Consider the following 16604-nt stretch of genomic DNA (forward strand, 5'->3'; position numbering starts at 1 on the left):
CAATTGGAACAAAAAAGGATAACAATCGAAACCGAATGAGTAATGATAAAGTACGACTTTAATTTTGAAAGGGTACATCGGTTTAGGGGATATTTGCAGGATGGTTTGAGTCCTTACAAAGAACTGTGTGATAGAAAAATGCGCAAGGCTCAGCAGTCAAGCAAGCCTTCCACATCAACCACAGCAGACACCGAACCTCGACCTTCGACATCAGGGCAAGCAGTCATAGGAGAAGATGAGCTGCTTGCTCTAATGGAAACAGATGACGAGATGACACTCCAGTGTCCCACCACCCCAACCCCCAGGCCACGGACAGATACCGATTCGCAGAGAATGCAACGGTAGCCGGGAGGCACACAGCACACCTTTAAGAAAAAAGCCGAAATAAACATGCTAATTAATTAGGTGTCGCCCGACACGTAATTGTCGGCCCAGATCAGAGACGACACAATCGGAAATCGGCACTGATCTGGGCCGACAATTACGTGCCGGGCGGCACCTAATTAATTAGCATGTTTATTTTGGCTTTTTTCTTAAAGATGTGCTGGATGCCTCCTGGCTACCGCTGCACCCCTGCATGCTTCGCGGCAATGTATCGCTCGGTGGCCTGGAAGGTGGGGGCCACTGCACCACCCCAACCTGCAACGACTCAGCCTAACACACCATCATCAGTGTGCTCGGCGCTGTCTTCCCGATTCCTGTAAGTGATACTACACTGTACATACATTATTTCTGCTTTATATCGGCTGTGTATTTTTACGTGTTATTTGGTATGATTTGGAAGCTTCATTGCTTAAAGGTTCCTGGAGAGCACTTGTGCAGTGTTTTTGCCAACAGCGCTTGTATGAGATTTTCTGCCGACGGCGCTTGTGTGAGATTTTCGCTCCGGAGAACAGTTCAGTAATGGTTGTGGAAAAGTATTTCTACTTTATATAGGCTGTGTATTTATCATATCATTCCTGCTTTTACTCTGTTACTGTTATTTTAGGTTTTATGTGTTATTTGGCATGATTTGGTAGGTTATTTTTGGGTCTGCAAACGCTCACAAAATTTTCCCATATAAATAAATGGTAATTGCTTCTTCGCTTTACGACATATTGGCTTATGAACCGTTTCATAGGAACGCTCTACCTTCGGATGGTGGGGGAAACCTGTACTGATACATCTGGCTTTAGTTTGTCCTCAAATTTCAGGGTGAGTTCAATCATATTATGATTACTTGCCCCTAAGCGTTCTTTTACCTTTAGCTCTCTAATCATTTCTGGTTCATTGCACAATACCCAAACCAGAATAGCTGATCCCCTAGTGGGCTCAACCATGAGCTGCTCTAAAAAGCCATCTCATATGCACTCTAGAAAATCCCCCTTCGGTAATCCAGCAACAATCTGATTTTCCCAATATACCTGCATATTGAAATCCCCCATGATTATTGTAACATTGCCGTTTTAGCATGCTTTTTTTTAATCTCCCATTGCAATTTGTAGGCCATATCCTTACTACTGTTCAGGGGTCAGTATACAACTCCCATCAGAGTATTTTTACCCTTGCAGTTCCTCAGCTCTATCCACAATGATTCAACACATTCCAATTCTATGTCACCTCTTTCTAAAGATTTGTTTCCATTATCTTACTAACAGAGCCATGCCACCCCCTCTGCCTTCCTGCCTGTCCTTTTGATACAATGTGCATTCTTGGACATTAAGCTCCCAGCTATAATCTTCTTTCAGCCATGATTCAGTGATGCCTACAACATCATACCTGCCAATCCGCAACTGCGCTGCGAGTTCATCTACCATAATCCATACACTGCACACATTCAGATACAACACCTTCAGTCCTGTGTTCACCCTTTTCAATTTTGTCTACCTTTTACATTGCAACTCATCCTGGTGACTGCAATTTTCCCTATCAACAGCCTCTCCTCACATTGCCTCTGTTTGTAAACCAGCTACCTAATCTTCAACACTGTTCTCCACCTTTCCTACGATACTTCTTGCATTGAAATATACGCAGCTCAGGACACGAGTCACACCATGCTCAACCTTCTGATTAGTAACTTTGTCTGAGGTCTTACCAACATCTGCCTCCACAACATCTCCACTAACGGTTCTGGCACTCTGGTTCCCATCCCCCTTTAACTCTAATTTAAACCTCACTGTACAGCATTACAAACCTTCCTGCTAGGATATTAGCCCACCTCCAGTTCAGGTGCAAACCGTCCTGTACAGGTCCCATCTTCATTGAGCCAATGGGACAGGCTCAATTCAAAATGGCCTGATGGACTGAATTATTGGAGCAGAGGATCGGTCTTTAAGCTAATAAGATGGTGGATGAGACAAGGCAGGGTCAGTTTAAGTGAAAAGTAAAACATCAGGATTATGGACCAAAATACTGATTTGGGTAAAATCAAGCAGAACGCATCATAAAGAGCTGAGGGTTAACAAAAATAATAAATCATTAAGAACTAATGTTACTTCAGGGAAATAGTGCAAAAAGCTAACATTAATAGCTCTCTTTCTCAGTATACAAAGCATACATCTGTGCTGGTTTACAAATATAATTAAATAGGATAAATAGACAGGGTGAAAGCACAGGCTTTTTCTCAGGGTTCGTGAATCAAGAGCTAGAGTGTATAGGTTTAAGAGAGGGGAGAGATTTAATATGAACTAGAGGGGCTATTTGTTCACCTAGCGGGTGATATGTATATGGAGTCTACCAGAGGAAGTGGTTGAGGCAGATGTATTAACAGCATTTAAAAGGTGCGTAGATAGGAACGACTTAAAGGAATATAAATCAGATAGGCCAAAGGGCCCATTTCGTATGACTCTCTATAAATAGAGGTAAATGGTTTGATCTCATAGCCATTACTGAGATAAGGAATGCGGAGAGCAGCGTTTGGAATAAAATATTCCAGGGTAATTTACTCATGGAGAGGCAAGCAAAATGAAAACAAAGCGTTAGTATTATTCTGCTCATAAATGATGACGCAAAGGAAGAAAGGAGAAGCCAAGAAAAATCAGATGCAAAATCAATAGAGCTGGAGCTATAAATTAAGACTAAAAAAGACTGTAGCAATAAACACACAAAAATAACATTGGACAGAGTACAAATCAGGAAATTAGAGAATGCTACCAGGGTAATTCGATAGTCCTAAGGGACTTTCATCATTACATGTACAGGGCAAAACAACTTTGCGAAAGTTGATTGAAGGAAGGGTTCACGGAATATGTTCAAGATAGTTTCATAAAACAATACGTTCAGGAACCAACCAAATAAAGGCCCTATGAGATTTACAATTGTGCAAACAGTTAGTGCTAATTAGCAAACTTTTTAATAAAAGATCAGCAAGGGAAAAGTCATTCTAATAATGATAAAACTTTAAGTTTTAAAGCAATATGGCTAAACCCTCAATTAGAAAGTTTTCAATTTAACAAAATTGCTCAGGTGAGGTGTAGGTTAGCTGAGGTAGTATATAAAAATGAATTAGATGGAATGACAATGGTTCACCAATGGGATACGATTAAAGAATTCTGAATGATTAAACACTCCACTGAGTAAAAAAAATCTCCAATGCAAAAGCAGAATAGCCACAGCTGGGGACATGGGGTAAGGTAAATTATATTGGTAATTGTAATGGTAAATTATACATGTAATTGGTAAATTACATTGAGCAGCAATATTAAACAACCATTAGAAATAGAAATTTGTAGCACAGAAGGTAGCCATTTGACCCATCATACACATCCCATCCAGAAACAGACTTTGGTCTATTCCAATTTCCATATTTGCCCATAGCTCTAGGAGTACCTGCAAGTACTCAAACAGGTACCTTGTAAATATGGTAAAAGTTTTGGATTCCAAAATCCTTTCAAACAAAATGTAAACATTTTTCCTCTAATCTCCTCTAATCATTATAGCAACGAACTTAAGCATAGGCTCCTTCAATATTCACCCTAACTGTAACTCTCATAAATATACATCCTGGTTACATGACACATTTGCATCCCTTGCCCCAAACAAAGCAATCTCAGCCTGATATATCCCTTCTTCTTCTTTAGAATTGTAATGGCAGTTGGCAGTCCAACTTAAAGGTACATTACCACTACCAACTGGACTGGAGTGCGGTGCAGACAGTTGGTAAATAAAACTCCTACTGGCTCTTTATTAAATGAAAACTAAATGACCTCAGAAAGCCCAATAGATTGCAAATAATGAAAGACAATAATGTGAATGAAATTAGTCACTTCCATAAAAGTAAAATTTTTGAATGAAAACTATCAACCACCAAAGATAGTAGTGAAGCCTGCATTTGATTTCTTTGAATGCTTCACATTGTAATAGAATGAATTCACCCGTTTCATAATGACAAAACCTACACACCCCAGAGTGATGTTTTCCAACAAGGTACAAGAAATAATTAAGCATAGTATGTCCAATTCTAAGTCGTCAATATAATTCCTTCCCTTCTTGTCTTACACCCTTCTCCCATCAATCCAACAGTTTTATACATTCTGTAAAGGGGTCTCCCCCTTATGCTCACGATCCCACAGGTCCTGCCATAAGCCTCTAATTCTTAACCCCACCACCCCCTTAGCTTCTGATTTGCTGAGTGGAAGGTCTATATCTACAGTTGAACTTTTAACAGCTTTCTTAGCTAAACAATCAACCCACTCATTACCCTAAACACCTCTATGTCAAGGGACCCACAAGAAGCAGATATGTAAACCAATACTTTGAATATGAAATAGTTTGAAGAGCTGCCAGTAGTAAATCTGACCTATTGCTAGAATAACCTGTTTAAGACTAATCAAAACCAAAAAAGAATCTGGACAAATTACAACTTTGCATGGACAAATTTCCTCCACTGACTGTAAGCCTAAAATGATGGCAAACAATTCTGCTGTATATACTGATAAATGGTTAGTAAGACATTTCTTTATTGTTACCTGTAATTCAGATACAAAAACAGCCACACCAACTTCCCAGTTAAATTATCTTTTGATCCATCAATAAAAATTGTTAACATATCATAATAATTTTCCTTAAGATATTGATAAACCAACAGATTCTCAGGCAAACAACAGGAATTCTGCAGATGCTGGAAATTCAAGCAACACACATCAAAGTTGCTGGTGAACGCAGCAGGCCAGGCAGCATCTGTAGGAAGACGTGCTGCCTGGCCTGCTGCGTTCACCAGATTCTCAGGCATATTCATTAAATCATGTAACCAAAAATCAACTAAAGTTGTTGGAAAGAAAAACAAGGTGAGGTTACTGAGAAAGCTACAATGGGACATATGGCAATATCCAGCAAACTCAAGCATGATAAGAGTCCAGCCACCCAAAACTAAGAACGTTTTTCCCGACAATCCTCCAACACACTTTTAACAGGGTGATCATTTCTCTGCCCCCTCAGATTAATCCAGTTTGTTAACATCAGCTTCAACCTCTGCAACCGTACCGATAAATTGTCCCATTTCAACCAGTAAAGCCATAACAAGAGATGGCCTTACCACACCACAATAGACTTAAAGCCTGTGCTCGTATCATCTCCAGACATTTTAAACTTGAAGATGAAGCTGATCCCATTAGCTACACAGCCATAATCAAGCACAGATCTAATTAAACAAATATCTAATTAAACAGAGATTTTTGAGTAACACCCTAAGAATACCCACATAGACACCTGCGGATATTTAATTCTCCTTTGCATTTATCGATTATTTTACTGTTATGGTCTTCCATGTCAGCTTATTATCCATCCATATGCCTAGAAATCTTACCATAGACACTTCTTCAAGATTTTGGCCATATCATTTCAAATCAAGTGCAGGTCTCTTAATCCTCTTTGTAAAACACGTAACTTGTATTTTAGCTACTGAAATCCTCATCTATTTTTGCAATGTTCGACCTCATTAATCTCTAGTTGTATCCTATATACAGTTAAATTGAAACTCCTACCTCTAATCCATAAAGCTCCATCATCTGCAAAATGTGACCTACCCATCACAGTACCTATCTCAGAGAAAATATCATTAATCATAATATTAAATAATAAAGGGCTACAAATACTGCCTTGTGGGGTCCCATTCTCTATCTCATAGAAACTCAAATATACCTTACCTACCCTTAGCTGCCTGGATCGTCCAAATAAAACAACACAGAAAAAAATTATATAGCCTTTCTCTCACTGCTAATTTCCATAATTTAACCAAAAGACCTTCCTTCCATAACATATCATATGCTTTTTAGCAAAAAGGCAAAAAATATTGCTATTACAAATTCTTTATTTACCTGTACTTTCTTAATATCATCTTCCAAACATAAAGCTGAATCCAATGTCATTCTACCTTTCCGAAATCTGCTCTGACAAAAAGCTATATCACATCTCTTTTCCAAAATATAATTCAAAAGCTCTATCACCATACATTCCATAAATTTACATAAATGGGATGTTAATGATATTGGTCTATAATTAGAAGGACCTGACGGGGGTTTCCCAGAATAGGCACTACTACAACCATTTTCCAGGAGTAGGAAAGATGGCCTAACCTCCAAATATGATTTAAAAATTTTAATATTATCTCAAGAGTTGTCAGTCATGTGTTTAAACACACAATAACATGATCCTTTCCAGGAGATGTCTGACCTGCACTCTGAACAGCCTTCTTAAATTCACAGAAAGAAAACTCTACATCACTAATACTATCATTGCTACAGCTGGCTTTCAACACATCAGGGTATTCAGTTAAAACCTTATCCCTACATTGTTTAACCTCTTCACTTAAATTATCTTGATTATGAATTGCAGCAAATGACCTAGCCAGTAACTCAACCTTCTCTATTTCAGTAACAATCATATGATCTTTTTTAATCAATACTAGAAGGTTATTACCCCTATGAATCATCACCATTTTCTTAGTCATTCCCCAAACATCTCCAAGTTCAATATCCCTTCCAATACTATCACAATATGCCCTACAGTAACCCTTTTTCACAATCTTCACCACTTTCCTCAGCACGGCCTGTGCCCATTTATACTTAATAAGGTCACATGGAGAGTGATACTTCGTAACTTTCCTAAACACTATATTTCTCTCCCTGATTGCCTCTGCACACTCCTCAGTCCACCATGGTATAGCCTTTCAGTATTAATGCCCTTTTTAATAGGAATCACTTCCAGCACAGTGAATAATGTGACATAACCTTTCATTACAAAAATTCACATCATCCTCAACATTCAGTCCTGACAGACGTTCATCACATAAAAGATTAAACTCCTCTCAATTTGCTTTGCCAAAATCCACTCCTAAAAGTGGCCTCCTATCCCCTATATAAATCCAAACCCAAGCTTATAAATGTAGGAAGATAATCATTCCCCAATGTTTCATCACTCATAACATCCCACACACTCACTCCAGCCAGAATGTTTGAAACTAAAGTTAAATTTATAACAGTTTCAGAACTATTATGAAATTAAATCCTGTACTCCTCCGATCATTAAGACACTCAAGATGGGAAATATCTAAAAATTCTTTTACAATCAAACCATTACCATCATTCTGCGAACAACCCCACAGTGAACTATATCAGTTAAAATCCCCACACCATACAATCCATAGTGAGCTAGAGCTACATATACTTTCTACCAATCAGTTGGAAGCTTTCTATAAGAGTTGTAAAAATTAACCACTTTAATACCCCTACCTGATGAATCAAATATTTCTACTACAAATGCCTTATATGTTTCATTCACGTCCTCATCTCTATGTCCCATCTTTTCCTTATAAAACTGGCAATACCACCTCCTCAACCAACTAATCTATCGCACCTAATTACAATATAATCCTGCAAAAAAAAACTTAAATGTGGTAACAATCAGGTTTCCTGAATACATATAACATCAGGAGGATTTGACAAATCAGAAATAAACTTCTTAAAGTCTTGACCATTAGAAATTAGGCTTCGTGCATTCCACTGCAATATTCTTATGCCATTATGTACTTTCACAAGGAGATTGAAATACAGATACCCACCCATCAGAGCCTCATTAACAGCTTCCCACATAACACCAATAGTTATACCAAGATACTTTTCAGCAGCTTTCACAATAATTTTAATTTTCTCAGTACCACTAGACGTCTGAGCAGTCCAATTCACCGCATCAGTTATAAACATCACAAACTTCAATTTATCAACTTGGAAAGCACCTTTAGCAACAGAACGGAGACGCAGACAGAGTTAAGATGGCGCTAAACAGCGACTCCTTTGCTTGTGTCTTCGGAAACAGCTCTATTTCCATCTTTAATTTTTTTCCCTTTCAGGGTTCTTTTGAAGACCCTGACCTGAAGTTACATGCTGACCTCGGTTCTTTGCAGGAATGGGACCAATTCTCAGGGTTTCAGGACTGACCAATGTTCAGCACGCCAAGGGATCGGCCTGAGAAGCGGCCTAGTGTTTGGAAGCCTAAGATCTCGGGGATCTGGAGATGGGCGGATTGAGGGTCGGTGTCATGGCAGGAGACTCAAGTGTCGTCGGGGAGGCCGGAAAATCTTCTGCTGTGGGCCCGAAGACCCGAGATCTTTGCAATTTTCAGGCACAGAGCTTGTAAAAAGCAACAAAATGGACTTTTTAAACATCATAAACCAGTGGGTTGTTGTTACATCTCCTGCTCGCTGTGAAAATGGGGGACACCTCCCTCTCTCTTATTAGGGAGACAGAACCTGTGGGTTGCCGAATGCTGGATGAATTGCGATAGTCTTTGGGGTAACTGCAAGGTCTGTGTCTTTGCTATTGCCTAGCTCACACTTGTGTTCGGTTGCAGGTGTGCTTTTTGTTCTGCTGGCGTGGGGAGGGGGGATTATTGCTCACTGCCGCTTACGCCCGGGAGGGGAAGCAGGTGGGGACTTTGGGGTTCACATTTTTAACCGTCGTTCATTCTTTGGGGCACTTCTCAGTTTTCGTGGATGTTTTGAGAAGAAAAAGCATTTCAGGATGTATATTGTATACATTTCTCTGACGTTAAATTGAACCTTTGAACCTTTGAACTGTGATGCTGACATATATACACTGACTTTGAAGTCTGGTAATACTTCATCAACATTCGGTTTAACTTTTGACCACCCTCTGCATAGGACACACCTAACTGTACTTTAATCCCTTGAACTTCAGCTGCCTTCTTAAGCACTTCACATCCTTTATAACCTGCACTATGTTCTTCTCCACAATTATAACAGTTAAACTTTATGCCTTCTCCAAAAATCTTCATACTTACGTTTCGTACCATACTATAAGCTCATGCATTCTAACTAACATACTCCAAACTAACTTTATCAGGGAGCTTCACCTCATCAAAATATATCAATACACATAAACTATCCATCCTTTCCCTATTTCTACCTATTTGTAATCTCTTTACCTCCCTAACTTTGCCTCCCAATAAATGAGATTAACCTCTTCTATCAAAATCTCTACCAGAACACCTATTATAACACCCTTAATACCTCCATTTTCATTAGGCAACATGGATACGAGCTTTTCGCCCAGCAAAGTCTTCAAACTTAATAACTTCTCACATTGTTTCTTTATCCTTACAAGCGATAACATATTCCCTCCTCCAGAAGTACAAGCACAATCTATTCAACTCTCTGGTTAATTTAATGGGATCGATGGAAGAACACTGTTCCGGGTCAAATTTAAACAAAACCTTAAAGTCTTCCTTCTTCTTTTCAAAAAATCCCGCCTTCCTCTCCATCACTAGAAACTTCTCCAATATTATATTTCTTTTTCCGTTTTCCAGATCTAGATTCAACTTCACTCCAAACTCCTCCTGCCAACCTGCACTCTCCCAAACCCTCCATTTCCAGTTCCTTTTCCAGATCCTCCCCCACCTGAACCTACATTATTTCCCAACATCCCCACACCATTCACAGCCAGCGCCACCAACCACCACTCTATATATCTATATATGTATCCCTCCTCATAATTATAGTTGCCCAGCCCTCCTTAACATTCTGAAAACTCTTTCATGTGCTAGCAGATCTTTCCAGTAGTATTTTTTTTATTCATTTGTGAGATATGAATGTTGCTGGCACTGGCAGAATTTGTCCATTCCTAATATTCCTGAACTGAGGAGGAAGTTAACAGTCAAAGGATGAAGAGCTTGCTATTCAATATTTTTAAAAAGTCAAGTAAATGATTAAATATGGCAAATACCCTAGACCTGATGGTCAATGTCCAAGGGTAACAAAGATAGATGCTGAAATAGTAAACATACATGTCTGGATCTTCTGGCATTCTTGTTTGAACAGTCCCAATGGAATGGGAGGAAGCAGGTTTAATGCATCATTCAATAAAGCGAAAAAAAAATACAGATAATTTATCCTGACATCTAATGGAAATATTACTCACATTTAGTATTATGGAAATAGTAAAAGGGCTTTGGAAAATTATAGAACGTTTGAGCTGGGTCACACATATTTGTGAAAGGAAAATGACATTCAGTATATGAGTTAGAATTTGCATGAAGATGTAACTTGCAGAATGAGCAATGAACAACTAATGCACATGGATATTTGGACTTATGATTGTCATTACGCAGACAACAAAGCCTATTACCCAAAATTGCACACAGAGCTCACGGAGTTGGGGATAACTTAGTCGCAAAACTTGAGAACAGAAAACAGGGAGCAGGAATAAGCAGCTAGTTTATTGGAGAACTGCAAGGACTAGTACTTGGGCTTTAGGTCCTTACAATTCACATTGAGGGAGGCAATCCAGAGTAATATATTCAAATTAGAAGGTCAAGAAGAATGCAAAGAACACAAATGAATTGGTCAGAAGGAGGAAAGATAGAATATAATCTTTCTGGAGTTAAATATATTGGGGAAGTCATGTTAAGTGTGATATTATTAACTTCCATAGGAAGTTAATTGAAATTTACATAAATTCAGGGATACAGGTACAAGAAAATTAATAGACAGACAGCAAGAGATTGGGATGGCAAGTGACAGTTACCTTTACTCAAAGGAGATGTCAATATGGAAGGAAGGATGACTCAGTACTCCAAAAGAGGGTTTCAGTGAGACAAATGCTTCAGTATGATGTTCAGTTTTGGTCTCTTTATGTAAGGAAAGATCTACTTGCCTTAGAGAGAGAAATAACAGATTTACTAGCCGTATAAAATGTTGGTTAGGCCGCACTTGGAGTTCTAGTTGCCCAGTTATCGGAAGGATAGCATTAAGCTGGAGAGTGCGCAGAAAAGCTTCACAATGATATTATCAGAACTGCAGAGGAGAGGCATGATACACTAGAACTTCTTCTCCTAGAGAGAGGAGGCAAAGGGCTGACTTTACAAAACTATATAAAATCATAAGGGGCGCGGATAAATGAATGATCATAGTCCTTTACTCAGGGTAGGAGAGTCTAAAGCGAGAGGACACAGATTTAAAATGAGAGGGGAGTGATTTTAAAGGGACCTGCGAAGAATTTTCCACATAGAGGGTGATAGGTACATCAAACCAGCTGCGAGAAGAACCTGTAGAGGTGGATACAATAACACTGTTTGAAAGACATTCAGACACATACATAGAAAAGCCAAGAGGGATATGAGCCAAACACGGACAAGTGAGACTAGCTCAGACAGATACAGTATCTTTGTCAGGGTGGACAAGTTGGACTGCAGAGCCAGCTTCTCTGCTGTACCACTCTATCACTATGTTCTGAGTTCAAGGAACTGTCGAAGAGTTAATCAAATACAAGGGACCAATAACTCGCTGGTCTTTAATAGAATGACCGATGGTCACAGAGAAGTCCTTTGAATTCTTCCTTAAATCCCAAGAGCAGTTTAAGCTCAATTAGGGGGATAGCACCAGGGGCCACAATACCAAGTAAAGGGAACAACCAATCAGGACATACATGGAAACTTTTTCGTCAGGGTCGTGAATCTTTCACACTTCCTGTCTTAAACGTCTAAGGCTGGGGGTATTCAGTAGGTCAAGCATTAGCTGTAACAGTGGAGAAGGATACAGAGTTGATGCTTCAGATCAATGACCTGTCATCTGATCACAGTCAAGAAATGTCGGCATGCCAGTTTCTTAAGAGTGCTGACTCTACTGCGCTGAATGGGCATTGCAAGTAGAAGAAAAATCTTGTATTCTGACTGGACATTTGACGACCATCAGGAACCCCAAGTACAAAACGAAAAGCTTTTTACTGGAAACATTAACTTTGATCTATCTCTACATTTGTGGCCTGGCCTGGTTTAGATCCCCAACATTACCTGCTTCTCCTCAAATTTCTGACATTGGTAGTTCTCTTATTTTGTTGATTGCTATGTACATCAATAAACTTTTGGTAACTAAATGGAACAAGCATTAGAGAGAATCAGGCAAGGGAGTGAAGCCAATGTAGAACTTTACCCAATGAACAGCAGAAAGGCTAATGAAGCAACATGATCTACTGTTGTTCTCATTTCTATGTTCTTAACATGACAGCTCCTAAGTATTCTCCATCTGATAAACTACAATGACAGGCCTTTTTGCATAATATAATTTTGAAGCATGCCAAGCCCACCTTTTGAATGACTCGTGACAACATCTGAAGGGCGAGAGTTCGCTGCTGAATTATCTGACTGCGAGATAAATGGAAGAGCTCTTGAAGTGAATAACCAGCTTCCTAAAAGAGACAAATAAGTTGTTAAGAGATGATCACTGCATTGGTGCTCCATAAATCTCTCCTGCTATTTGTCCTCTTAACAAATAACGAGCAACTTGATTAGCTTTGTTCTCATAATTCATCAGAAGTCTTAAGAATTACAAATGCAGCAAGAGCATAAATATTGCTATCGTTCCCCTTAAAGCAATGGGAGTAGAAGAGAGACTTGACTGAAGTTTCAACTGAGTACATGGCAAGAAAAGGTAAACAATTCAGTAACAAGAGGGCATTAATTAAAGGGAACTGGCAAAAGTCAAGGAGATGTGCACAAAGCACCATTTTGGCTCACCAAGTCTACACCAATCATCAACAGCACATCTGGACTAAGCCAACATTAATCTCGGCCTGAAACATTGACTATCTATTTTCTTCCACAGATGCTGCCTGACCTGCTTAGTTTCTCCAACATTTTGTGTACGTTGCTTTGTTTTGTGGCTGCCTGCTAGGAGACGAATCTCAAGATTGTATCATGTCTACATATTTGGATAATAAATTACATTATTAGATTAGATTATGAGGACACACAATCCTCCTTTATTAGCATTTAGTAATGCATGCATTAAGAAATGATACAATATTCCTCCGGTGTGATATCACAGAAACACAGGACAGACCAAGACAGAAAAACTAACAAAAACCACATAATTATAACATATAGTTACAACAGTGCAACAATACCATAACTTGATGAAGAACAGGTCATGGCACAGTAAAAAAGTTCAAAGTCTCTCGAAAGTCCCACATCTCACGCAGATGGGAAAAGGAAGAAAACTCTCCCTGCCATGCCCGACCACAGTCCGACTCTGAGTCGTCCGAAAACTTCAAGCTCTGATCAGCCCTCCGACACCGAGTACCGAGCACCGTCTCTATCTGAACGCTTTGACCTCAGCCTCGGTCGCCAGCAGCAGGCAAAGCCGGGGATTTTGGGGCCTTCCCTCCGGAGATTCTCGATCGTACAGTAGCAGCGGCAGCGAACCGGGCATTTCAGAAATTTCTCCAGATGTTCCTCTGTGCTTCTCACATCTGTCTCCATCAAATCAGAATTGTCCACAGCCCCTAAATGTACTTTGAATTATGTGCGCGCGAGCATTTCAGTTACTGCATGGCCATGCATCCACTCAGCTTAGAGGGAACAATATTGGGTGTTAATTGAAAGTTTTGAAACTGCGATTAAAAATTATAGAGTGAATGGATAAATACCATCTAAAGTGAAGGGTCATCCATTTAGAATTAAAATAAGGAGAGATTTCTTTACAAAGAGGCACAGAATTCTTTGGGATTTTCTGCCTTGAAAGGCTTGGACACAGGTAGCTGGAGTTGTTATGAATCATCCGATGACAGATGGGCTTGAGGGACATTTCCTACGTTGCTATGAGATGATACAAATCACCCAACCAAAAAGGAGATACCCATGTGCCCATCTCCAGCTGCTTGCCTGAGTTGGATCCAAAGCCAGGAAATGGAGCACTTTCTTTTATTAGGAACACAAATCTGTTCATCACCATCTGGTTAGGTTGTACTGAGTTCCAGTGTCAGTGGTATTTGGCACACCAGGAGTTCATGCTTACTCACGGCACAGTGCGGCCCAGACTGTCAGAATCACTGAAGAACATCTTTACCAGGATTATTCTGGGACCGAGAGTTATAACCTATCAGGGAAACCTGAACAGAGTTGGGCACCTCGCCAGAAAGACTGACAGGGGACCAGACAGCACTCATTGATAAAACAAAATTTCATTACAGTTGATACAGCAAAGTTCTCCTCTATCATGAGAATGTAGCACCATAGATGAAATGCTTTGAGAGGTTGGTCATGACTAGACTGAACTCCTGCCTCAGCAAAGACCTGGACCCATTGCAATTTGCCTATCGACACAATAGGTCAATGGCAGATGCAATCTCAATGGCTCTCCACACAGCTTTACACCACCTGGCCAACACAAACACCTGTGTCAGGATGCTGTTCACCAAGTATAGCTCAGCATTTAATACCATCATTCTCACAATCCTGATTGAGAAGTTGCAGAACCTGGGCCTCTGTACCTCCCTCTGCAATTGGATCCTCAACTTCCGAACCGGGAGACCACAATCTGTGCGGATTGGTGATAACATATCTTCCTCACTGACGATCAACACTGGCGCACCTCAAGGGTATGTGCTTAGCCCACTGCTCTACTCTCTACACATGACTGTGTGGCTACGCACAGCTCAGATACCATTTATAAATTTGCTGATGATACAGCCATTGCTGGTAAAATCTCAGGTGGTGACGAGCGGGCAAAAGAAGCAAGATATGCCAACTAGTGGAGTGGGGTTGCAGCAACAAACTGGCATTCAACATCAGTAAGACGAAAGAGCTGATTGTGGTCTTCAGGAAGGGTAAGATGAAGGAACACGTACCAATCCTCATAGAGGGATCTGAAGTGGAGAGAGTGAGCAGTTTCAAGTTCCTGGGTGTCAAGATCCCTAAGGATCTAACCTGGTCCCAACATATCAATGCAATTATAAAGAACACAAAACAATCATTATAGCTTGTCACACCAGACAGCCAGCCACCCTAGTGTTGTTTGGTTGATGATGAGCAGGTCAGTGTCAGCTAAATCAGGTGAGAGTGGGCAGTTGCGCAGAACGTGTTCAATGTTCTGCACCCTTTCGCCACACTCACAGGATTCGCTGGTCTTTAAACGCCACTTCACCATATTGTCTCCCGTCCTACAAACTCCTGCTCTCGCTCTGTTGAGAGTGCACCACTTCCGTCTATCAAGCAGTGCCCCGTCTGGCAACATTTCTGTGGGGTCTTGCACTGTATTGTTTGGTGGGGTTCTGCCTTCTGTTTGTTACCAGAGGTCAATCCTGTATGTTTGCGGGGGGATGTTAGGTGCAGTAGTTCTCCCCCTGTAGCAAAGCTTTTCCTTGATTTTAGGCGGTGGAAACTGGCACATGATGGTGTAGAGGGTGCTGTGGATTCGAGTTCTGTTTACCTTTTTCAATTTTTGTTGTAGTGTGTCTTCGGACCTCTGAGGGAGCAATGCCTGCAAGTCTGTAAATGATGTTAGTGGGTGTGGGGCGCAGTGTGCCCATGATTATTCGGCAGGCTTCGTTAGGCAACGGGTCTATTTTCTTTGCATGGGCTGATCTGCCCCACACAGGTGCCCAGTATTCTGCAGGTGCACAGCAGAGTGCTAGGACAATTGATCTAAGTGTGTGAGCATTAGCTCCCCATTTCGTGCCTGCTAATTTTTTCAAGAGAGAATTGCGAGAGCCAACTTCCCCTCTGAGATTTTGGACGTGGGTGGCAAATGAGAGCGGCCTATCCAGTGTCACGCCCAGGTAAATTGGAGTTGGATGGTGTTTGAGCTCCTTCCCACACCATAAGATCTTGAGTTTCCGAGCTGCTTCTCCACTCCTCAGGTGGAATGCACACACTTGAGTTTTTGATGGATTTGGGTTCAGAGAACACTTTTCATAATACTGCTTCATTGCTTCGAGGACTGCTGTACGTCATACTTCAACTTCTTGGAAGGAGTTAGCTTGTGTTGCTGTGCATAGGTCATCTGCATAGATAAACCTGTATGTGTTACAGACATCCCACCCTGCAAAAACTCACTTCAGGGAGGTAGCACCATCAATTTGCGGGAGACTCCTGGAACTTCCGGGTGAGATGGGATGTATGCAAAATAGAGTAGCTCCTTAGCAGCTAGCCAGCTAGTTTAAATAACGTTAGCTATGCTAATGAATGGATGGCACCTGTTAAACTCACATCAACATGTCTTTTACAGTCTTAATCCACCATGGGCAATAGAAAAGTCACTGTTGCAAACAGTGCAGCGAGCAACACTGTCATTATTTTTGACCCCTATTAGGCAGGGGTACACTTTAGTGTAGTCCGGG

At 40.5% G+C, this 16604-nt stretch overlaps 1 protein-coding gene across 2 annotated transcripts in view; it reads right to left on the reverse strand.

The window, feature by feature from the left end:
- rpap1 (RNA polymerase II associated protein 1) overlaps positions 1–16604 on the reverse strand; it is a 174932-nt gene that overhangs the window by 87877 nt on the left and 70451 nt on the right. For both annotated transcript variants that reach the window (XM_063052697.1, XM_063052706.1), the window contains exon 10: positions 12573–12674. In XM_063052697.1, the coding sequence (XP_062908767.1) occupies positions 12573–12674 (102 nt within the window). The remainder of the gene's footprint in view (positions 1–12572; positions 12675–16604) is intronic.

This window comes from Mobula hypostoma, chromosome 1 (genome assembly GCF_963921235.1).
Source record: "Mobula hypostoma chromosome 1, sMobHyp1.1, whole genome shotgun sequence".
NCBI lineage: Eukaryota > Metazoa > Chordata > Chondrichthyes > Myliobatiformes > Myliobatidae > Mobula > Mobula hypostoma.